Here is a 25,460-nt window from a genome sequence, read left to right on the forward strand (position 1 = left end):
CTAGCTATAGTCATGCTTTGTTTTCTTTTTCATATCTCATGGCTTTAATTTCTTTAGGTTACTTTTTCTTTGGTTGTGACATCATCTTACTATTTAGCTCATTAAAAAATAAGTGAAGATTATGTATAGTATACATATTTGCATTTAAAGTTATGGTAAACTTAACTATTAAATCCTTAGCTTTAAAGTCCTCACAATTAAAATATGAATCTTGGAACCTTTGCTAATTTCTGACTTTTTTTTTCTCCTAAGGAAAATTAGAAAGATGCATTATATTTATCATTCTTTTTTACTGTCAAAAGTCAAAATATTAGAGCATGTACTCTAATTTTGGTCCAGATGGCTTTATTTTCATATGCTATAATATTTGTATCATTGGTATAAATAATTACTGGAACTCTCAAAGAAGTATGCATCATGTGACCTTATTATATACTCTGGAGGTACAATATGCTTTTCATTCTTTGCTCTATAAATAATGTAATGTAATGATTAAAGTGCTGGATTTGGACTAAAAACCCAGGTTCAAGCTTCTACTCAACAACAAAATCATGAGTTGACTTTGGAGGAGTCATCTCTCTATCCAAATATTTATGAGAAATTCAAAATATTTCTAAATTATTATGTATGTAGTAACAGAAGTGAAAACCCAGCAATTTCTATCTAATACTAAAAGCATTTGCATTATGGAGGACATATCTGGGTCAATACCCAAAGCCATTAGCAATTTTTTTCTGACATCTTAAAACATTAGTCATTTACATTTTTGAGAAAAATGCCACAATCATTCAAGTGTCAAATTGCAGAGCACCACAGTAATCATTAAACCTCCTAAAGTATCTGCATTAAAATTACTTTAGGATTCAGCAGCTTGAATAAAAATAAATGGTAGTCTATTGCACCAAATCTTGTTGACAGTAGGCAATTATTTTATGAGGAGTTTTTTTCTGATAACTTTAACACTGTATCATCTGATTGCGTCTGAGAAAAGAATTAAAATGCGAACATGTCTTATTTTTTCCTCAGTGAGAAAGTATCATTTCCTCCCATTTTTGTTATCTGCATTAAATTAAAATCATTTCATTTTTTAACAATATGCGTATTACATAATGTAATTTGTATAATTACATTGCAGAATTTGTGACATTCAGCCAATGATCTTAAACCTAAGTAATTAGCTTTGCAGTGGAACATAGTGTCATATGTTAGAAAAATATAGCAGAAATCTTGTGATTTTATTTCTACTTTCAGATTTGGTCATGGGAAAGTCATGTGAAATTATTTTCCAACTAAATGTTTGAAGAACAAAATATGTAATCCATTATTATCAAACTTCCTCCAATAATCACAAAAGCATAAAGAGGCAAGTATACTATATAACCATGATGGCGAACCTATGGCACGCGTGCCACAGGTGGCACGCATAGCCATATTAGTGGGCACGCCAGCTCACCTCTGGGGCGCATGCGCGTGCCGGCCAGCTGATTTTCGGGCCTTCTGGGCCCACCAGAAGTAGGGAAACTGGCTGTTTCCTGCCTCTGGAGGGCCTGGAGTGGGTGGGGAAGGCCCGTTTTTCTTTTCTTACCTGGCTCCAGATCCTCTCTGTGTATCTGGGAACGGCGAAAACAGCCTTTCCCACTCCCTTGGAGGCCCTACGGAGGCTCAAAGGGCCCATTTCCCCACTCCCGGTGGGACAGGTAGTGATGTTTTTTCCTGTCCCCAGCCTCCAGAGACTCCTAGAGAGGCTCCTAGAGACTCCTAGAGAGGCTCCTAGAGACTCCTAGACAGGTTCTGGAGGCTGGGGACAGCAAAAAATGTCACTTCCTGTCCCACCGGGAGTTGGGAAATGGGCCTTTTCAGCCTCTGTAGGGCCTCCAAGGGAGTGGGAAAGGCTGTTTTCGCCGTTCCCAGATACACAGAGAGGATCTGGAACCAGGTAAGAAAGAAAAACAGGCCTATCAGGCCATCATGTGCCAGGAGCGGGGGGGAGGGGGTTGCGCACACATACGCGCGGGCACGTGCGCGTGCAACCCTCCCCCGCCCCCCCCTCTCTTGGCATGCAATGGCAAAAAGGTTAGCCATCACTGCTATATAAACTAAATTTTGACTGATTATAGATGCAATCTAATGATGAAATAAATTTAATTTTAAAATATTCTTTTATTAATTGTATATGGGATAAAACTGAACAAATTATAGATTACACTGTATACAAATAAGCAAACAGCCATTTGTAAGATAGAGCAAACTAAAACGCACATATTAATAAACAGCAACAGTTCTCACTCTAAATGGAATGAATTTTCTTTCTTCAGTGAAACTTTGTTTCATATGCTTCTATTTGAACTGAAAAGACTGTTACTGTTTTAAGACAACTGCCACTTACTATATGCTGAATATTGTATATGTTTATCATCTCTTTATTGTGAGTAGTTTTCTCCTATTTGTGTCAGAAATCAGTCGACAATTATTATGCTGTGGTCCCTTCGGTGATTGTTGGCTTACCTATATAGATTGACATCCATTCAATTCATGCCACTTTGAATTCAATCAATAGGTTTTACTTTATTACATCATCATCCTCTTTTAATGACCCCATAATCCCTTACGGGATGGAGTCTGGGCAACTGAATGGAGCTGAGTGTTTACTGGCCGGATGCCCTTCCTGTCACCAATGCGGAGTTTTATTCAGCAGATATATTCTCAGTGTGCCCAGAAAGAAAAATATCTGCCTCTACCTAAGCTCAAACTCACAGCCTCCTGATTGTGAGGCGAGAGCTCCACCTCTAGACCACCGCACCACTCATTTCACGTTATTACATGTGCATAGCATATTTATACTTACTTATACTAAGCATAGAACACCACAAAGATCAATGAAATTACCTGAGATTTGTCTCCTCCAAGCACATTTACCATTACTTCCATAACTGTCTCATGCATACCCAGGACTCTCATAAGATTAGGATGCTGATAAAATACTTTGTTGTTCATTATCTCTCTAAGTGACAAAAAAAATGAAAGGCAGTACCATTTTTAGTTCCGCAATTCAAAACATATTAGAAAAGAATATTACAAATATTCTTTTAGAATATTTGTAATATTCTACATATTAGAATGTAATTAGAATACATTCTAATTGTAAGGAGGTAACTGAGATTACAAATTTAGTGTCATAAAAAAGACAACTTTGCTGAGATCATGCTCAATAATAAGTGAAATAGATAAATTCTATTCAATCTAAATCAGATAGTTAAAACAGAAAAAGAATTTAGGATTGAATCTTGAATTACATTAATTATGTGGTTTGGGTTTTGTTCTATTTGTTTTCTTCCCATTTTTAATTAGAATCAGGAGTCTCAGAAAGGGAGGGATTGAACTACTCTCTTATAAATTCATTCCTTAAAATTTCACATGTAGATGTGAGTTTTAAAAGGAAATAAGGAAAAAGGAAATAAAGCACACACAATATTTGACAAATGAAACAGGAGAATAGTTCTGACCTATTGTGAAATATAATACTGATAATGAATCTCGAGTCAATGTTGACTTTTAACAATCACATAGCAGGGACAATCTGTCCCCATCTTAATCCTTCAGGTTTTCATGGGACGGCATGCACTAACTTTAATACGAAAACAAGGAGGTTACTTGCCTATTATAACCTTAATAGGTTGTTATTTGATCAATAGTGATGGCTTGAAAAAAATCTTGCACCTTAAGCCCTGGAGGACCTTTGCCATGGAAAGTCCTGCACTAATGACTATCTGAACAGTCTTGTAACAAAACTAATCAGGTTGAAAAATGGGCATAGAGTACATCTTAACTAAGAATCAATAAAGCTGAATGTTCTAACTGTATTTTAAGGCATTAAAGAATTTATTTCTTACCCTAGGCCATTAATCATTAGCAATTCTTCTTCTTTCCCCATCCTGACACTGAGAAGTGAACGAATTTGCCCCAGTGCTGCTAATAAGTTGATTGTGTCTTGCACGGAGGCAGCACTTATAGTATAAGATTTCCTCAGTGCGTGCAGCAGCTCACCAATGCTATCATACTGCCTTCGAAGTAAGTTAAACATAATGCGAACTAATTCTGGATCTTGGATCTGATCTTCCTGTGCCCAGCGAACCATAGTTTGAGATATCAGCTCTTTCAGAGAAACTGCGATTGAAAAGAAAAGGAGCAAAAGAGAAAATACAAACTAATCTTGACATAAAAGCTTGTCAAAAGCTTGTTGCAATTAAGGAATCTGAAATTTTAATTAGCAATGATTACTTAAAGAGTTTAGGAGTCAGAATCTCATCTTGGGTGGGAACAGCTGGTAGTCACAGCCCTGCCAATTATGCAATGACCTTATGTAGATAAGTTGCAACACTTTCAGGCTAACAATGTATACACATGTTGTTATCTGCCTTTTCTTATCCTTGAATGAGGGAAGAAGTCAATGATTACCCCTTTTGCAATAAAAGGAGCACAAGTGGCTGATATAGGAGATTCATGAAATGTGAATTCACATAATTCAAACAGACGCTTAAGGCACATACTCATATCCTCTGTGTTTCCTAATATCTGGCTTTTGATGGCAGTAAACCAAACTCCAAATTGCCAACATTTCCACTGGCTATCACTTCAGTATCACTTTATTCTCCCCCCCCACCTCCCAAATATGTGCCACTGAATTCATAGATTTATAGAACTGTATTGGAGAATGAAAAGTTAACAGAAAAAGTGGAATTTTCATCTCCTTTAGGTCAAAGATATAGTCCCAAGATTTACTAAAACTCTACGGTTCTCTTAGTTCTTGCAACTAAGAATTGCAAGAAAGGTGGATCATGCAATCCTCATAGATAAAACCCCCAAAAAGAGGAACATAGGCAAGAGCAAAATCTCTTTCTTCTATAATTTATGCTGCAAGATAAACTGTTGAGTGGAATTTAAGCCATTAATTGAGCCAGCTGTCCATTATACATGGAACTTCAGGAGTACACCACCACTAGTTTTCAAATATCTAAAGCATGAAGAAGCATTCATGGTGTGCAGTGCATATCAGACTACCTGACCCATATTATTTTGCACTTCCCATGGGAATCATCATTTAAAGATGAAGAAAATTTTGCATAGTAACATGATTATATGCACCATACAGATATCAATGAAGTAGAATTCTTAAAAGAGACAATAGATGAATTCTTAAGCCCAAGAAGTTCAAGGAGTGCTCAGAAACTTTATTTCCCATTTCACAAAATGAGACAAAACATTCCAGATATCTTTAAAACAACCAAAAATAACCATCCTCTATATTCTGGAACATCTGGGTGAGGATTAGTGAGCTAACAAGTCTCAAAATGAGTGGATAGCTATTACAAAAAAAAAAAAAAAAGTTCCAAGGAATCTCTCCGGAAAAGGAGAGAATCTGAGATTATCCACTTAGGTTTCAGACAGCTTCTCCTCGTGTCTCCACCACAGGACACTCTTTGTCTGGGAAACAAAGTGAAGCCATCAAGCTCTCAGCTGTGGTTAAGTCTTTTCAAAAATACTGGGTGTGTTAACCTCATTTCCTAATCACCTTCAGAAATTAAGTATTTAGGTACCTTAAGTTTAATAGAGATCTTCAAAATAACATGCAAAGCCACCTGGCAAGTTTACCTTCATTCTAGAATAAAAGAAAAAATAACTAGGAGCTGAAGAACTTAAAGAATTTGAAATAAATGGCAAAACCTAAATAAGATTTTAATTTATAAGTTATAAACTGATTAAGGGACCAGACAAATCTGGAATATTAGGAATTTTGCAATAAAATATATGGAAACAAAATTGTTTAGTCTATTTTAAGTCATAATAGAAATTTGAGAGGCTACGCTGTCAGAAATTGGGCACTACAGGGGATTGAAGATTCCAAGCAGAGAAGGAAAAATGAAAAGAGAGAGAGGGGGGGGGAGGGAGGGAGGGAGGGAGAGAGAGAGAGGCTTGTATTTTGGTTTTGGTCAGCATTGAAAGAAAAGGATAGAGAATGGCATGATATACTAAATACTTCAGCAGATCTTTGAAGAATAGGGTCAGAATATAGCAGCCACAATGTCAGCAGTGATGCCTGCTTCTATTAATAGATAACTTTGCAAAAGTTGTTAAAGAAGAAATGACAGATTTGAAAGAGAATTCCTTGAAAGATCTTGTCTTTTACTAATGTTATTAAAATTTTCAGTGAAAATATTTTTTACAAAAAAATGGGATTCAAATTCATTAATTGCTAGGAATTATTTTTAGATGGAATTCCATACTTGCCGCAAAGATGGGAGGTTTCTTAAATGCCTTAAAGTGACTTATTGATTATTTTCAGACTGTTGCATAAAGGAAAGGAAATTCCCTTAATGAATTCTTCCTGTCTATGCAGTATGCTGCTGCAAGTCACTTAATTCATTTTTACTTCAACAGCATAAAGCTCTTGTACATAAGTAAACTATAAACTGATAAATTAATAAATTGATAAAGGACAATCTTTTATCTTGGTTTAGTAGACAAGACCAACATTTGGCAAAGATGCTTCAAAGGAGGAGTAGCCTTGGCCTTTCTGATGTGAACTGGGAAAGGACTATATCCTCCGACTATAACAGAGAAATTATAAGAAAAACCTGCAGAAATATAGAAATGTATTGGTCTAGTAAATTCTTCATTGATGCTGCTCAAACCACCTAATAGAAAGACTTGTTTTGTCCTGATTCTAAAAATTACACCCTTGATTATGCCTGCCAACACTGGCAAAGCAGTGGGCTAGCTACTGTGACCAGAGTAGGTGGGAACGGGGGAGAATAAAAGCAAGAAATGATGGATATGGGAGTTTTACAAAGCTTAAGAGGGTTTTCTATCTGTATAGAGATCTTCTCTTGAAGTCCCTTTTCTAACTGTTAGAACTGCCCGGAGGAAGGTTTATGAGTCTCAAGGGAATAAGATCGCTTGGAGCTATAAATGAACTAAAGAAAAGTTCAAATGTAGCTTTTCATTCTAACCAAATAACACTGAGCTTGGTTTCAAAACAAAATACTAAAAAAGATACACATTTAAGAGGAAAAGCTTCCACATCATAGCAGATCATATCTTTAAAAGAAACCACCAAAGGACTCCTGCAAAAAAAAAAAAAAGTGTTGAAGACCTAGCTTTAATTGCTTTTTCAGCAGGAAGTTTTGAAAGCTTATTATTGTAAAAGCATTAGGGTAGGAGCTCAAAGGAAAGTTGCAGTGCCTATCATCTTGTCCTGAATTTAATGATTCATTAGATTTGGTTAGAACACCAGTCTTTGTAGACAGACATGGACAATTAGAGTCGGAGATAGGCAGTGAGGTGGAAAGGCAGGCACTTTGAACTAATTTATGATCTCTTCAGGGGGTAAGCTATTTTGATTAGACTATTTCATTCTTTTAATCCTGAGAGAGAGAGATGGATAGGACAGTGTTTCTGTGCAACTTTAAGATGAGTGGGCTTCAATTCCCATGGTGGCTAAGGAATTCTGGCAATTGAAGTCTACCCATCTTAAAGTTGCTGAGGTTGAGAAACAATGATATATAGACATTCTCAAAAAAACAAGACAAATTTATTTTGAATAGGCTGTTTCTTTTCTTTCTCAAAACTTTCTCTATCTAAAATGAGGCAATTTTAATCAACACCCTAAAGCTGAAGAATATCTATCTGTGAAATGTGATCAGAGAAGAAAATTACTACAAGCATAACAGGTGTTCACCAGGATTCTTTTGAATGGTCTGTTCAAAAAAGAAAAAAGAAGCAGTTATATTCTTAGAAGAAATCTATGTGAAATTATAACACTGTCCCCAGACCAAGAAAAAACATTTTTTTCTTTTGTTATATAAAAAAGTTATACACATGCTTATCTTTCCTGTTCCTATTATCCAAAATGGGGATTAAGAAACTTTATTATCTCCTCTGCAAACAAGTGACTTAAACAGGGGTGGGCTGCTGGGGGTTCGCAGGGGTTTGGGAGAACCTCTAACTAAGATTCTGTGCAGTTCAGAGAACCCCCAAATCCCACTCTTGGCTGGTTCTACCCACCCCACCCCACCCTTCCCAGGAGTCCCCATGTGGCCAGTTTTGGATGCAGGTAGGTGCAGAACACGTGCAGAGGCTCGGGGAGGGCGAAAAACGGGCCTACTGGAAGTTTGGGAAGGGCCTCCGGGGCCTGGAGAGTCCATTTTCACCCTTCTGGAGGCTCGAAGAAAGCCTCCGGAGCCTGGGGAGGCAAAAAAGTCCCTCCTGCCATGGTGCAGGAGGCCGACTAGGCCACGGCCACCATGGCCACACCCACCAAGCAACCAGGCAGAGAACCCCTTGCTAAAAGTTTTGAAGCCCATCTATGGTAAACATCCATGGTAAAATCTAAAATTAAACAAAAACATCACAAATAACATCAGTAAAATCATACCAACTAACTATATTCCTTCTCCAGTAAAAATCTTCCTTTCATAAGTAAATTGACAGAACAGAATTATTCAGATCAACCTGAATCTAATATTAATTTAAGACTCTCATGAGTTTTGGACTTGTAATTCCTTACCTAAAATGGAAGCATGATATATTTAACCCATGACACTGTTCTAGAGTGGATAGCTGATTAATTCCTTAATTTAAATTCCAGATGGACTGGACTCTAGATCTCTCTTGCCTGTGAGATAGATAGCACTTCTTGTGCATGAGAAACTGCAAAGTTATAGTTCATCCAAAGCTATCATTTAGTTTAAAGAGTACTGCTATGAATTTAAATTCTTACTAGGATATTTTTCTTCTTCTGTTGCCTCTCTTTTTTCTGTTTTTTGTATTCCTTTTATTTTATATATCAAAGAACATAGTTTTCCAGCCCATGAAATATTTTCTTCCTCTTCTTTTTCTTCATCTAATGGAATACCTAGTGTGTAACAACAAGAAAAATAGTATGCTTGCAATATTCTAATAATTAAAGAACCATCTTTATGCATCTCATGCAGTAATTAAACAAGCACAATCTTTCAAGGAAGGGCTGCCAGTGAAAATAAAAAAGGACCAGGAAACTTTATTGCGAAGAACAGAATAAACATCATGAATGGGATAGGTGAGGCAAATGGTTGAATGAGGATTTAATCATGCTGTACTGCGTAAATTCCTGAAGTTTACAGTCCAGACCAGGTCAATGGACATTAAATTATGTTAGGGAAGTTAATGAGTAACAGCAAGTGGTAGCATCCAACTGACCTTAATTAATCTTGAAAATGTTAAATAGATTGGATCTGATCAGTACGTTGATGGGAGATCACCAATGAGAATACCAACGGCTGAAAAAAAGCTTCCTATTGAATAGCAATAATAAACCATATCTATATTGCTACCAAAAAAACCTACATGGACATATCCATATAATAATAACAACCAGGAATTAAGCACCATTTAAGAGATACTTCATTTTTTTCTAGGGAAAAGGAGAAATGTTGAAAACCAGCTCAGTGAGATCTACTGCTAGAAAAAAAATATGTGATTATTCAAATTAGTTATTTTTCTTTTTACATTGAAAATGTTATTTTTTATTTTGTCAATATTATGGTTCCCATAAAAATGCAATAACAAGGGAACATCTGTAAGTAGTAATCTTTCACAAGCAAAAAAATTCACAGGAACAATGTGACTACTCAGAAAAATGAATGCCCGCTACCTACCACAATGAATTAGGAGCTTATCATGAAACTCATATAGCTCTTCCCGAATCTCCACTGGACAAGGACAATCTTCCCCCAACTGAAAATTCAGCAGCATATTAATCTGAAATTATAACATTAAAATTAGAACTAGGGATGTACTGCATTCAGATTTTCACTTTAACTTTTGTTTCAATTCATTACAAGATTTTTTTTAAAAAAAACTCATCAACATCTGAGGCCACTAATAATTTTCCTGTTCCTTCCATTTTCTTTTTAACTCTGTCCTGGAACACACAGGATTATGTTTTGGTTTTGGTTACCACCTTTAGAGCACTCCATGGCTTAGGACCTGGTTACCTATGGGACTGCCTACTACCACCAACAACGTCCAACCGGCCAGTACGCTCTCATAGAGAGGGGCTCCTCCGGGTGCTGTCGGCCAAACAATGTCGACTGGTGGCCCCTAGGGGGAGAGCCTTCTCTGTGGGGGCACCTACTATCTGGAATGAGCTCCCCCTGGAGATACGGAGGATCCCGGATCTGCGCACTTTCCACCGGGCTCTCAAGACCTTTTTATTCCACCAGGCGGGCCTGGCCTAATCTTTTCCCTTTTTCTTTTTTAATATGAAAATTTTAATCTGTTTTTAAATGATTGGGGTGTTTTAAATCTGTCTGGGCCAAATTGTTTAATTCAGTTTTATTCTGTTTTTAAAATTTTGTATTTATGTATTTTATCGTTTGGCTGGTCACCGCCCTGAGTCCTGCGGGAGTAGGGCGGTATATAAATCAAATAAAGATAAAGAAAGAAAGAAAGATAAAGATGTTTTTATTCTATTTCCTTCTATTTGGATCAGAGGTGGGTTTCAGCAGGTTCTGACCAGTTCTGGAGAACCCGTGGCGGAAATTTTGAGTAGTTCGGAGAACTGGTAGTAAAAATTCTGACTGGCCCCACCCCCATCTATTCTCTGGCTCTCAAGTCCCAGATGATCGGGAGGAAATGGGGATTTTGCAGTAACCTTCCCCTGGAGTGGGGTGGGAATGGAGATTTTACAGTATCCTTCACCCTGCCACGCCCACCAAGCCATGCCCACAGAACTGTAGTAAAAAAATTTGAAACCCACCACTGATTTGAATGCCCAACATTAGAAATACTAGATAGTTTATACAGCGTTCTCGTAATTCTGGATATAGTGTTCTCTAACAATATACAATGTGTAAGATTCAGCAATAGTTTTCTCGATTCGTAAATTAATCCCCCCTTTATAACTCTCAGAAATTCTATTGAAAACTAAAAAAAAAGTTTGAAAGTTAAAAACAACAGCTTTCTTTATTCTAATTTGATACTATTACCAAATTGTAAAGAAATATTGCAAGAGATCTCCTTCTGGGCAATTTTTTATGGTGGAGAGAGTTTTGTAATAGAGGCTACATTTTAAGATTATTGAAGGTCTTGCCCTTTTCTCTCTTTCTATACTTCCTGCTAGAACAGATGAAGGATCTTCATCTACCTGCTCTTGAGGAGGAGAGCGAAATTCCTTTGTCTTCCTGGCAGTCAGCGCGGCAGACATATTCAAGGCTTGCATTAGTTCATTATACCTATATTTCTGATTATACTGTAACTTTAAGACAAAGGTATCTGCGAACGACACAATAGCTTCCACTCGGTGTTTCAGCTCACAGTCACAGAAGTAATTGAGCAGCTCACACATCTAATATGAAAGAATAAATGAATTACACTGGTGAAATTATATGTGTGTGTGTGTGTGTGTGTGTGTGTGTGTGTGTGTGTGTGTCATGCAGTTCTAAATGGGAGGGCAATACAATTTCGTGGGGATTGAAAAAGGAAACTCGGTTTAATCCAAGCTGTCCTTTCACTAGTGTAAGGAGTTTTCCAAATGAAACAAACATTGTTATATTTCATTCAACAGCATTACTGAATCTATAAATCTACATTTTTCTAGGATTTACTAATCTGAAAATCTGGGTGTGGCCTTCTCCTCCCAGATATAATGCACTGAACAAACAACTGATGAGTACAGTGACTGACAGCCTGATAGCCACATCTGGACCAATACTACTCTGATCCAAATTGTCCTAACTTTCTTTCTTGTTAGCTTTAAAAAAAAAAACATTTTTCTGCAATAAAATGGTGCATTCACAAGTAAAGATTTTAGGATCCGGATAATACAGCAGATCCAATATCTGTAGTATTTATAATAGTTTAACTTCCGCTTCAGCCTACCTATTGTAACCACACAAATGCTTGTATGTCTTTGCACACATATTTGCAAAGTCTAGTGATAGCTATTTCTATTTAACCCAATCTCTCATTTGCTTATTAATACACATGTATGAATTACACAAGACTGGAGAAGAATCAGTATAAATGTTTCTACATCACCATGTTTTCCAGTTCTTTATACTACTAAATGTCATAAATATGTATTTGTTTCATTTATCAAGGATCCATAAAAATTTCTGGCATAGTAAGAAAACCAGGTTGTATATTAGGACTACCGAAAAATTGAGAACACAGTGGGATACTGAATATGATGTTTCAGTAACATAATACAATTGCAGTAATATTAAGGTTATTACCTGAAGTTTAACCGACTCTGGCAATCTTGTTTGCAGCAACCCCTTTATTGGGGTCTTAGTTTCCTTAATGGCCTTTTCACCAGCCTCTACTGCTTTTTCTTCTATTTGGGTGACATCCTCTTTCTCTGCTTGCTCCATTACTTCTTCTTTGCTCTCACCAAATACACATGGATCAATTAGAAGCAAAATCTGTTTAACATCATGATCATGAAAAACTCCCATTCTAAGTAAAGTTCCTATAAGTTTCAGAACAGGAACGAACTGGAATTCAACTTTCCCTCCAACAGGGTCTCGTATATGTGCTCCACTGCAGTAGACTGCTTCTGTCAACATGCTTATGGTCTTTGTCTTAAGAATCTCTAGTGGTATTTCTGGACTAGGCTTTTGATGATCCTCATTGGACAAAATGAAACAAGGGGTAGAGAATTTAAATTTTGGGTTCAAGCATGTGCTAAGTCCAACTCCAGGCAAGCCATGTTTCTTTGATCCATCTGGAAATAATCGGATTTTCCTGGTTTCATCTGTAACAGGAGTGATAAATTCATTGTTCATCATGAGTTTTGCTTCCTTGGAATATTCTAAATGAATGCTAATCAACAAGTCATAGAATCCAGACCTTAAAAGTCCAGGCAAATACCGATTATCTATTGTGTAAAATATCTGGGAAACATCCACATGGCTGCAAAGAGCATGAGCTACTCTATTATTACCCAGAGCACAAACAGAACTATATAGCTTTAAAGTATGATAGTGGAACCTCATCAAATCTTCTTGTTCACATAATTCCAAAATGTCAATACACCTGAAATGATACAAAAACAAAACAAACAAAAATCAGTTCTACAGCATGTTTCCTTTTATTAAGTATACATTGTTAGATACTTTGAGAGAAAAATGTAAGGCTGAACTCTATGAGCCCTGTGCAGTGGTTAAACTGCTGTGTTGTAGGCAAACTCTGCCCACAGCCTGGAGCTCAATCCTGATGGGCCCAGATTATTAAGGGCAATACGCTGACTCTGTTAACTGCTTACAGAGTGCTGTAAAACACTATGAAGCTGTATATAAGTCTAAGTGCTATTGCTATTGCTATTGCTATTACTATCATTGATGCCTTGATGCAGTCAATATTATTATTTCATCAGTAACAACAGATGAAATAAGAGTTTGTGCCACTTCTAATTCTTTTAAATTATAAATAACAGAAACTTATATTTTCAAAGAATATAATATCATTTGGATTTCTAATCAAGCAGTGCTTTCGATTCTAAATTTTGAAAGAAGTTGGTAAGTACTGCATATCTGACATTGTAGTTGTGGGTTTTTTCTTTTGTTTGTTTTCAGTGTATTCATTTCATCAAAATGATTGTCTATGTAGTTAAAAGCAATAGTGAGTTAGCATCTCAAACAATAGTTAAGGCATCTGCTTCATAGTAATAGCAATATCATAGCAATAGCATTTAGGCTTATATACCCCACCCCATAGTGATTTACAGGACCTGAAATTCTATATCTTTCCCTCCAGCTTTAATTGGTCATAAAAAATGAACTAATTTCTGGATCAAGGGTTCAGTGAAATTTTCAAACAAATGTGTGTATTTTTAGAGGGTTTTTTTTGTTTAGATTTATTATAAGCATAATGGAAAGGCACAAAATACTGCAAGAATTGTGATTGAAAAACCTTTGGTATAACTTGAATATAATGAATTGGGTGTTCAGATAAATTTTGTAGATAAATAACAAAAAAAAAAAGAAATAAATCTAGCAGACTTGATAAGTCAGTTTGTGAATTGACTATTAAAACGTATGTGTGAAAAAGTTTTAGGAATAGTAGTTGCAGTAATAGTGATAGACCATCAGCTCAACATGTACAAACATTTTTATGCAACAGTATGACAGCAAGGTTGTCCCACTTTTCTGTTGAAATTGAGAGAAGGATGAGGATTAGCAGACTGAAATTAAAATGAGATGCAGGATGAAAATTAGAATAAATTCCTGATGATGAGATCTGCTTAGAATTCCTCTTTATTGAAAGTTTTCAAATAAAAAGCAAATGGTAATCTCTGGAAATGGTTTAGAGAATACCTGAGCTGAACAGTAGGACTTGTTGCCTTATAACGTCCATCTCGTACATTCTATTTTTAAATATATATACCTGTTTTCTTCTGGAATATGAAGGGCCATCATTTGCAATGGTTCCAGGCATTGTACTAGCCATCCATGGCGGTCACTGACACGATCAGTCTCTACTTTCAGGAAACTGTTTGGCATTCTGCTCCAGACAACTGGTGTGAGTGTTTGAACATCCAACCGAGGAGGACACTGAGGAATGGGATTTCTCTCTTCACTTTTAAAGATTGCAGCTGATAAAGGCATGGTGTTCTAGAAAATCATACATGGAAATTGTTTTTTTTTTTTATTGAACCTTTAGAATAATACTCTGTATGCATAATGTATTATATGTGTGTGTCAAATGAATGTAGAGAATCAGTTCCATTCATTTTATTCTCAGAAAGAAGAAATTTATCTATACTGTTCCTCTTTCTTCATCCTTATTTGCCAATACTCTTAAGCAGATATGAAAGGAATGAAACAATGGTTCACATACATTTAAAAGGCACCATAATGGTACAATGCTTAGCAAAGTCAACTTGGGTTAATGTAGCAATTTAATATGAAACGTCATATAATGTAGATGGAGTTTACCCCATAGATCAGTGATGGCTAACCTTTTCGGCATTGAGTGCCAAAACTGGAGCATGCACGTGCACACCAGAGCACCAGAATCTGGAAGAGAACAGCTGGCTGGTGCACATGTGCACAATGGAACCGGGAAAAGCAGCTGGTGACGGTGCATGTGCCCACAGAGACGGCTCTGCGTGCCATCTCTGGCACGCATGCCATAGGTTCACCATCACGGCCATAGATCTATGGAAAGCTATTTTGTCAAATAGCACCATACTGCCATAGTGGCGCAGTGGTTAGAAAGCAGTATTGCAGGTTAATTCTGCCGATTGCCAGCAGTTCGATTCTCATCCTTCCAAGGTCAGTAAAATAAGGACCCAGATTGTTGGGGGCAATATGCTGACTCTGAAACTGCTTAGAGAGGGTTGTAAAGCACTGTGAAGTGGTATATAAGTCTAACTACTATTCAGTGGTGGGCTGCTACCGATTCGCCCAATTGAGCAAACTGGTAGTGGCGGTAGCAGGAGGTTCCACCCACCCGCCCAGATGTCTCTGCACATGCAAGCAAACTGGTAGCAAATGAAATTGAAACCCACTACTGCTGCTATTGCTATACTGTCCTAAATTTATTTTCCTAACTAAGTATAAAACAAATGGGTTCACATTCCTTAAATGTGAGAAAACCATTACCATGCTCTTGTATTAACAGCTCAAGTGCACTGTAAATAAACATGAAATTTAAAAGTGCCACAGTTTGCCAAAATATTGTCTTGACCCCTGTTGTCCTGCAACTCTATATTGTTTGGGGAAACTGATAATAGAAGCAGAGATTGTCCCTGAGGTTAAATATTTGCCTGTGATTATTCATGAATCACTTTGCTTAACAATGATTAAATTGTTATTTCTATGTAAGACTCTGCTGATATGTTGACTAGTTAACACAGCTTGCCTGTTTGAATTTACTTAAGAGTCACAACATCTATTGATTGTAATTTGATTTAAAAATACCTTTAATTTACCCAGTTCAAACTGTACCAGGTTTGTGCTGGTAGGCTGTAAAAAAACAGCTGGAAATAGTTTTGTGTTTGGCTCAACCTGAAAAACAGAGTTAAAATGCAATATAAGCCTATTAGTAGCACATGTGAAAACCATAATGATATATTTATAAAATCATTTCAACAGAAGAATACTTAAGTCAATAAATAACTATTCACACAAAGGGATGCAATCCTGAAATAGTACAAAATGTGATAGATTTGGATTATATCAAAAGCAGTAGTGTTCCCAGCATGATGCACTGACAATGAAACCATGACATGTGATGCCATCATACAAACAAGTAAAATAAGCATGGTGCCAGCTATTCAAAATATTAAAAAATACAACTTTCAGCAGTCAGAAAATTAAAGGAGCATAGGAGATCAAGAAAAATTTTGTGATGTCGTATCCAGAAACCAGAGTGAAGACTGATTTAAATGACTCCAGAAAACCAGTATAATGCACGAATGGATTAGAATAAAATCTGTTGTAAAAATATAGCCATATATATGCCTTTTACTTTGCATTTTATGTATAATCCTTTTGCAAGAAAACAGTGAATTATTTATGGGTGGCAAGATAATAAATGAAGAAAAAACATTGTCCCTAAAATGTGAAAAAACATATTTTAAGAGGAATTGAAAATATATCAGTGCAAATGTCCTCCGTTCTGCTAATGGTTATAAAATAATGCCTATTTTATAATAATCATTTTTCAAAACCTACTTTGGGATGATGGCCAAGTTGCTCTGTTTCTCTAGAGTACTACACTAATAATTATAAATCATGGACAGATTCTATTTGGTTCTGTGTGCTTAAACTTATGATACAATAGTTATAATATTTCTATTAAAACCATGTCTCTAAATAAGAAAAAAAAATCACCTATGTCACATGAGACTGATATGTGTACATAACACAAATAGGTTAAGATTTGATATTCATAATTTGGTTCTTAGACATTTCTGAATGCAGATCCTGTATATAAATATAATTGTCCCACCTACTTTATCTAACTGCAAAACGAAAAGATTATTATAATGCAAAATAGATTAAGAAGTGGATCAGGTTTTGTGGGGATTGAAACATCATTCCCAATTGGATAAACATGAATATTTATTAAGCCAAATTTGTTCAATTCACATTTTCTTTAAAAAAGCAAACACTTATTTTTAATTTTTAATTATAGGAACTTTAAATTATAAAAAATATTTCTCTATTGCAAAAGAAGGAAGAGAAGGGCAGGGGGAGGAGAGGGGAGGAGAGGGAGGAAAGGAAAGGAAAGGAAAGGAAAGGAAAGGAAAGGAAAGGAAAGGAAAGGAAAGGAAAGGAAAGGAAAGGAAAGGAAAGGAAAGGAAAGGAAAGGAAAGGAAAGGAAAGGAGCATGGGACTGAAGGGAGAATTGTGCGATGAAACAATAAACAGTGAAAAATTCATAGTATGTCAATCATAGAAGAAAGTGGGTATCACAATCTTCTAGATAAGATATCCACTGCTCAAAGCTGCTAATGGGGGGGGGGTTTCCTTATATTTTCCCCTTTACTTAAATATGGCAAGCAAGATAAAATTGTCAGTAGAATAAATATGTAGTTGACTGGCTCCGCCAGAAAGGCTATTTTCAAAATAGTCATGGAGTCAAATACTTCAGTGTCATCTGAGTATAAATCCTGAAATGGAAAGAATTGGAGAGTACAAATTCCAGAATCTAGACCAAAGTTTTAGAAAATACACATTAATTCTGGGCAGAAAAAGTAAAATTAGAAACTAAACTAAACTAAACCAAATAAACTATAATGAACCTAAAAGAAAATACCAGTCTTTGAAATTAAATCCTGAATGGTTTCTTAGATATATGCAAATAAGCTGATGCTATAAATAAAGCTAATGATGTTCCATGTCATTAGACACAAAGCTCACAGATAATGAATGTAATCAATCTGATTTTACTATCACACATCTTGATTAAAGTCTTTGTGTTTAAGGGGATTGGGCAAAAAATAGTAGAATACTCTAGTCCATTTAGAAAAAAGTTCTGCCCCTTAAATTTATGTCTTACTGGAATATCACCTTGATAAACCATTATTACACAGTCAAAGGCAAAGGTGCATGAAGACAATTTTTGAAAATTTTAAGCTGAAAATCTTCAAAATTAAGTGTACCTGATGTTCTGAAGAGTCATATACAGAGAGGTGACACAATAAACCACTTGAACATGCAAGAAAATCTTGTCCTAGATAAAATCAATTACCACACCTATAAATTTGACATATGGCAATGAGCTTTGGGAGGATTTTTCCTGGTTGACACATAAACCTAATTTGTAAAGAAAAGAATAGGTGTAGAAGATACTGGAATGAATCTAAGAATCAATATTTAAAGCTTTATTGCCTGGAGCCAGAAAAAAAGAGCCACTATTTACTTCTATCTAATGTGTGAAGGCTATGTGCACTGGCAGAATCAAAATGGAAAGTTAGTATTGAGATTAGTTACATATAATGGACCCCCCCCCCTCCCAAAATAAAAACCCCAAACAGCATGGTGATGTAGAAATAAGCATTCCTGTTATTTAACATTCCAAAATAATAATCGAAGTGAAGCAGGGTAGGAATGTTGTTATGGTGACTGTCTAAAACTTCATTGGACAAATGTATCCTCAAATAGCAGAAACTAAGAATTGAATGGATTCGGCCACATGTTACAGAACTATAAAATATCAAGAATGACAAAGGATGGAATATTGTACCATATTATGAGGAATACACCTTTTCCAAAATGTTCATTACTTTGGTATTGGTTATTGAGCACACAAAAATAATTGATTCAATCTCAAATGATATGTTGCCAGAATCTGAGAGAAAGTATTAAAGCAAGCACTGTAATAAGGTGGAACTATAGGAGACAAGGCACAATTTAAGTCAAAGGAACGACTTGGAGATATCAGCAGGCTTGTGCCCCCCCCCCCAATATATTACTGATTCCTTGGAGAACACTGATGGAGGGTGGAAGGGTTTAGATGACGATTTTGTCTGAGATCTGAGGATAGAAATGAGTTTGAGATCTATACTACTGAACTATCTGAAGAAATATAGGTGAAAAATGCTCAAAATATTGCTTCTGTGCCGCTAAAAAAATAGTTGTTTTGCCTCTAGGTAAGTGCAATGGAATGTGGATCATAGTCCCATCAAAAACCTTTACAATATTCCAGACATCTGACAGTAATAGAAATATAATGAACAGTGCTATAAGCAGAAACAAAATTATATGTGCAATGGCAGAGGCCACAAATACTATTACTATTAATAATAATAATAATTGCTGTATACCTAGGAACAATGTAGGAAAAAGACTCTGAGTAAGAATTCAAAACTATTAACAATTATTCTTTAAAAATGATTACAATTTTGCTCTGTGCTTTGTTATGGAATTGTGTAATGAGTGCAATATTTTAATGTTTTATCCAAACACCATATCTTCCACCACCCAAAATATTCAAATCAATTGTCTTCATAGAAATTGTGTAACATTTGCTTCATCGTTTATAGTTTCATATCAGGTTTATTTTCTGTTCAACACATATCTCCCTAAATATAGCATTACTAACGTCATCCTCAGTTTTAATCTTTCACTTTACTGAAGTAGAAGAGAATGTCACAGGCAGAATCATTACATTTTCACAAGAAATGACAGCCTTTTTCTCAGAGGAAATTGCAACAAAAATTGGTTAGACTTTAAGTATAGGGTTGATATAAACAGCAGCCTGTTTTGACTAGCACAGTGATGGATTTTAATCCTCAGGTAGACCTATATTTAGATTTAGTTTAATATTTTTTTTAAAAAATGAAGGCTTATTTGTGATCCACTGTTATATTACTATCCTCAAATATTAACTATTGGACGAATTACTAAAACAGGATACATTTTCAACATCCAATCTGTAATATTCTGCTCCCCAACTAAACACACGTTAAATAATACCCTTACATCATAACTTTGGTTATAAACAATTACATTCTCCACAACCAGTATCAATTCATTAGTACAGGAATATGAGATAGAATTTGCTGTACAGAATATATACAGAAACTCCAATAAAATTTCAAATGATTAACCAACAGATGTGAGGGAGCCCTGGATTATTTTCTTCTAGTATTGCAATAAACCTTCTCATAAAATTAAAATGGTGGAGTCAAAATTCATCAGAATTCATTGATTAGAATAGAGCTGGAAGAGACCTTTGAGGTTTTCAAGTCCAACCCCCTGCTCAGGCAGGAGATCCTATAGCATAATTGAGGCTGTACAACCTACTCAATATAAACATAATGATATTATATTTTCATAAAACATTAATTCATATTATTAAAACATGAAAAGTGGAATTTTGATACCTGATAGAAAGTTCCCAGTTCTTTTCCATTGGCTGTGAATGACAACATCCCAGTAGCTAATTCGACAAGGCATCCAATTTCTAGATCAACATTACCACGATTTGATCTTTGAGAATTAACAAATGATTCTCCTCCCCAAACCAGATAGCAATTACTACGTTTTACACTGAAATAAAGTAACCAGAAAACAATTGAATGTTAAGTGCTGCCCAAAGATTTATTTAAATATATACTTTATGTGGAATAGCCTACTGTATTCTCTTCTTGGAAAGAGAAAAAGTAGAAATAACTTATACAAATTTGATAAAAAATAAAATAAAATAAAAGTTTGGATTTGCTGGAACTGAAGCTGCAGATATTCCACAAGGAGGCTCTATAGCTTTTATAAACCATCTGGTAATTATCACCATGTTCAGAAAGTAAGTTCAGTGAACATAAGGCATTAGACATCTATAACAATTAAGGATTAATTAAAATCCAGTTTATTTTTTATTTCAAGGATCAGCCAAAAGCTCCATTCAAATGTTTATTTTCAGATAACTAGTACAAAGCAATTTTTAAAAGATTTTTTTTTAACACTGTTAATTTATGAAAATGCTATTCCATAACTAAGTTATAACTGAAATTAAAGTCAGCGTGACTTTAAAGAGTTGGTTAAATTATTCAAATAAGGATCGCTATAGTTTATACCATCTAGTTTAAATTTTTGTTCTTGATAAAGTAATTGCTAAGTATTGTTACAGAGTATACATTATGGTTCAAATATTGTTTCAATGATAATTGTTCTTGTGGTGGGAAGGAAGGAAGGAAGGAAGGAAGGAAGGAAGGAAGGAAGGAAGGAAGGAAGGAAGGAAGGTATTCATTAGGTAATTTATAAGTCCAAACCTTTCATGGACTCTTCCTCTTTCATCTCCCAAAGTAACTGTTACTGTGCAATTCTTATTTAGGTCAAAATGTTCACTGTAAAAGTGGTAGTCAGGAGTTACCCAACCAATCCAGACTGAAGACGGGTCTTGACCAGCAAAGATCTTCACTGAGTAGTAATACTGGAATGACAAATATTAATACAATACTTAGAGAAAATTTTGTTAAGAGAAAATGTATTCCATACTAAATAGAGAGAATTATACACTTCATAGATAGAATCATCATGAGTGGCTTGTATAGAAAAAATATTTTGTTTATCCATGCCCCATTTTGGCCCGTTCCAGGCGGCGGGCATTCCCGCCACCTGGAATGGGCCAAAAATGGGACACGCGGAAGCCGAAAACAGTACGTGCGGAGGCCGAAAATGGGGCACGCAGAAGTGGCGATAGGCGGCAGCAGCGATGGGTGACAATGGTGGTAATGGGCAGTGGCAATCCCCGCAGCCTGGAACAGCTGATAGGTGGTATTCTGGGAGGCGATCCAACTACCAATCAGCTGCTCGTGCTAAATCAGGCTGTTCTGAAGCTGACCAAGCTGTTTGCTATTTGCTGCAAGGAGGCAAATTGCTTGAGAGGCAGACGCAGATTTTTTTTTCTTGTTTTCCTCCCCAAAAGCTAAGTGTGTCTTATAGTCAGAAGCATTTTATAGTCCGAAAAATATGGTAAATGATGACTTTTTAAAAATTATACATACACACACACAAATATACACATGTATGTATATGTGTGTGTGTGTGTGTACACACATATACACAGATACATACATAAACACACATATAGGGATCAGAGTCCAACATAACTGGATTAACTTCTCAGAATTTGTTTCAATTAAGTTAAAGTATGTTCTAATTTTGGGCAAAATCTAAGCCAATGCTCTTCAAACTAAGATAACTAATCCATTTAAAAAAAAAAAAAAAGCCTAAATACTTACTGTCTTGGCATGAATAGGTATTTCCTGGTTCTGTTTTCTGTAATAAGATTATCAATATAATAGAGAGTTAAATGACTGTATAAAACACTAAAATAGAACTGAAAATATTTTTAACCTGTATGCTGAATGGAATAAAATATATTCTAGACAAAATTAAAACATAAAAGTAATGCATGAATTCTGTCATTTCAAAAACAAATTCAGGCAGCCTCAGAATACACTTCTATAACTATTTTAATTAAAAATCATATATATGCTAAGAAGAAGGATTACCTGTAACATAGGGAGAAGAATATAACACCTGAAACAAGATATTCAGTGACAAACCATGTCTAGAATACATTTGTTTCCTGACTCTTTGTATTTCTGATTACTGAAAATCACTAGCTGCAAAATCAATAAGTCTTCTGTTTTGGAATAAAGATTTGAACATTGCCATAGAACGATACAAGCTAAGTGGAAATAACTAACAATTCCCTAAGTAAAAAGGGAGACAGAATTAAAAACATAGGTTTCAGTTAAAGGACTGAAAATATATCTAACCTTTTGTAGAAGCCCTCAAATTCAAAACCATGACTGTATGTAAAAGACGAATGAAATTCAATTGGCATGCTCAAGCGACAATACATCATGCCTGCATTACTACTCTGTGTTCCAAATGTCTTATGAGTAACTTTTAAACGTGGTGGATTGTCAATGTTTCCATCAATTCTTGTCACCTGAAATTATCAGAAATTTGTTTTTACAAGCATTTGTTTAAAAAAAAAAAAAGCACTACCAGCCCATGATAAGACTTACTAAATTATCTCCTATGTTATATTGTCAATATAAATTCTTAATGACACAAAGGAGAGATAGGTAATGTTGAGGTGATCAACATCCTGCTAATAACTTTTTATGTCCCATAGACTCTGTTCCATTTAACTTTAATTTGTTTATTATTTAAAAATATGTTTTCATATTCTCATAAGAAAATTGAAAATTCTATTGTAGTGAATAAAGTACAAATGTCAGCATCATCTCCATTTTAAGCCTCTCTGAATCTTGGAAATTAAGCATGGTGGTGACTGTGGCCCAATAAAAAAAGACAAAGATAAAAGAGCAAGTTTCTGGGATGAGAAGGGCACAAGTAACAGCTTCACTGACTTATTTTCTTGTTACATTTTGTGACTGGTTACAAACCCCCATGATTATCTATTTTGAATATTTGTATGCGACGTTCCCAATATTCAAAATGTACACCTCAGACCTATTAGAGTACTTAATTATGGATTACACTTAATGTGTTATGGCTCTTCTTACTATTTAGTATTACCTCAATATGAGGATGCCCTTTGGGCACATTGACAAAGGTTGGTAAGCGTTTGCTAAACCACATAGCGACTTCTCTGTTCATGTTGACAGCAAAAGGCTCAAAACCTTCTTGAAGCCCACACATTGTATAGTATTTGAAAGTGCTGGCATCCCTTCCAAAATTCATTCGGCCAATCTGAGACAAACCCAGTGAGCATATAGGAACAAAACCTAAAACAACAAAAGATTATAATGGAGTTAGATTTAGATTTAGATCACATTTAGATTTGTTTAAGCTATTCATATTTTGAGGATTTTTAAAAAAATATTTAAAAAATGACTAAAGTATATCCACTAAAAGTATTTTGTTCAAATAGTGAGAACTTTACTATATTGAAATATTATAATCAATGTCATATAAACACGTCTTTCTTTCTTTCTTTCTTTCTTTCTTTCTTTCTTTCTTTCTTTCTTTCTTTCTTTCTTTTTTTCTTTCCTTTCTTTCTTTCCTCCTTCCTTCCTTCCAGCCTGCCAAACAATCAGCAGCCAAGTATCCCAGATTAAAACATAAAGAAGTGGCTGTTCCTGAACTACATATAAACTGTCTTATAAAAACATTATTTAAGTCTAATAACAAAGCTCTGCCTGAAGGCTTCTATAACAAGCAATAAGATGATGTTAACATCACTAACAAGAATATTAGATAGGCATAAATTGGATGTCTGTAAAGCAGACAGCTAATGGGGACCTGATCGTGTTAGATCTACAGCAATTAATATAAAATAACAAGAATCTAAACATGCCCAGTGAGGGTTTTAGGCAAACAGTAGTAATAGAAGAGAACATTCAAGAATTATGGTATTTGGGTTTTGTTATTCTTTCCTTCTTTCTTTCTTTTTTTTTTTGGGAAATAGTTAAAATATAATGACTACTAAAAAGTAGGTGGTCTATAAGAAGGAGCAGTTAAACAGTTAAATGTCATGATTAATACAGCTGGGCAGTTCACTAGATTAAAAAATGAATGGTGCATTGGATTGTGCAAAGGCATGAATATGTAAAAATTCATTAAATTAATTATACCACCTCCCAGGATTATATGACTACTCTGAAAACCCTAACGATGAACATATCTTCAGTTAAGAAAAGAAAGGCTGATGGAAAACCTGCCCTTGTGTGCACTTTTATGCACTTTTTCTATGAATGCCCACACTAAGTAAGTATCACTATACTGAATGGTGTATGGGTATGAGAGTTGGACAATAAGAAGGGTTGATTGAAGAACTGATGCTTTGAACTGTGGTCCTGGCATAAATTATTGCATATACCATGGACAGCCAGAGCAACCAACAGAGTTGCTGAATTGAATAAAACCAAAAACATAATTCGAAGCCAAAATCACAAGACTACATCTCATTTACTTTGGCCATGTCATGTATGCATTGGAAAAGTCAATGATGGTTAGTGGAACAAGAAGAGGCAAGCAAAGAACATGCTTGCTGGACAACATCAAAACTGATAAAAAGATGAACATCCAACAACTAAAAGAAGTGTGTTTGATAGGAAAGCAAGGAATAGGTACTTGCCTATAAAGTTGCCAAGAGTCAGACACAACTGAATGGTTAAAACAACAAATCACTACATGAAATTTCACCATTGTGTTGGTGAGATGTGGGCAACAGTATGTTGGCTTGAAAGATATTTTCTAGATTGGGGTACCTAGTTTATACATGCCCGATAATTAAAGTTAAAAATGGTCATATAGTGGCTTCTAATGGTGAATAGTAAACATGATAGTGTAATACAATGTTTAAAAATCCTGTTAAGGGGGAGATCTTAAAACATCTGATATCTAATATTAGATCTAATATTATATCCAGACAAATAACGTCACTTATAGGTGTCTAGTTTCAAATTTTAAAAAAAGGGAAAGTGT

The 25,460-nt window shown here is 35.4% G+C and overlaps 1 protein-coding gene across 1 annotated transcript in view; it reads right to left on the reverse strand.

Moving 5' to 3' along the window:
• The window catches only part of RYR3 (ryanodine receptor 3), a 244,899-nt gene that overhangs the window by 138,859 nt on the left and 80,580 nt on the right, over positions 1-25,460 (reverse strand). The window contains exons 29-41 of the mRNA XM_070935838.1: positions 23,550-23,758; positions 22,778-22,953; positions 22,235-22,271; positions 21,263-21,423; positions 20,378-20,543; positions 15,963-16,049; positions 14,425-14,651; positions 12,273-13,074; positions 11,183-11,383; positions 9,693-9,795; positions 8,777-8,911; positions 3,891-4,164; positions 2,887-3,001 (exon numbers count right to left, since the gene is read on the reverse strand). Of these exons, the coding sequence (XP_070791939.1) occupies positions 2,887-3,001; positions 3,891-4,164; positions 8,777-8,911; positions 9,693-9,795; positions 11,183-11,383; positions 12,273-13,074; positions 14,425-14,651; positions 15,963-16,049; positions 20,378-20,543; positions 21,263-21,423; positions 22,235-22,271; positions 22,778-22,953; positions 23,550-23,758 (2,693 nt within the window). The remainder of the gene's footprint in view (positions 1-2,886; positions 3,002-3,890; positions 4,165-8,776; positions 8,912-9,692; positions 9,796-11,182; positions 11,384-12,272; positions 13,075-14,424; positions 14,652-15,962; positions 16,050-20,377; positions 20,544-21,262; positions 21,424-22,234; positions 22,272-22,777; positions 22,954-23,549; positions 23,759-25,460) is intronic.

This window comes from Pituophis catenifer, unplaced genomic scaffold (genome assembly GCF_029215685.1).
Source record: "Pituophis catenifer annectens isolate HBS135680 unplaced genomic scaffold, rPitCat1.0.hap2 SCAF_1, whole genome shotgun sequence".
Lineage (NCBI taxonomy): Eukaryota > Metazoa > Chordata > Lepidosauria > Squamata > Colubridae > Pituophis > Pituophis catenifer.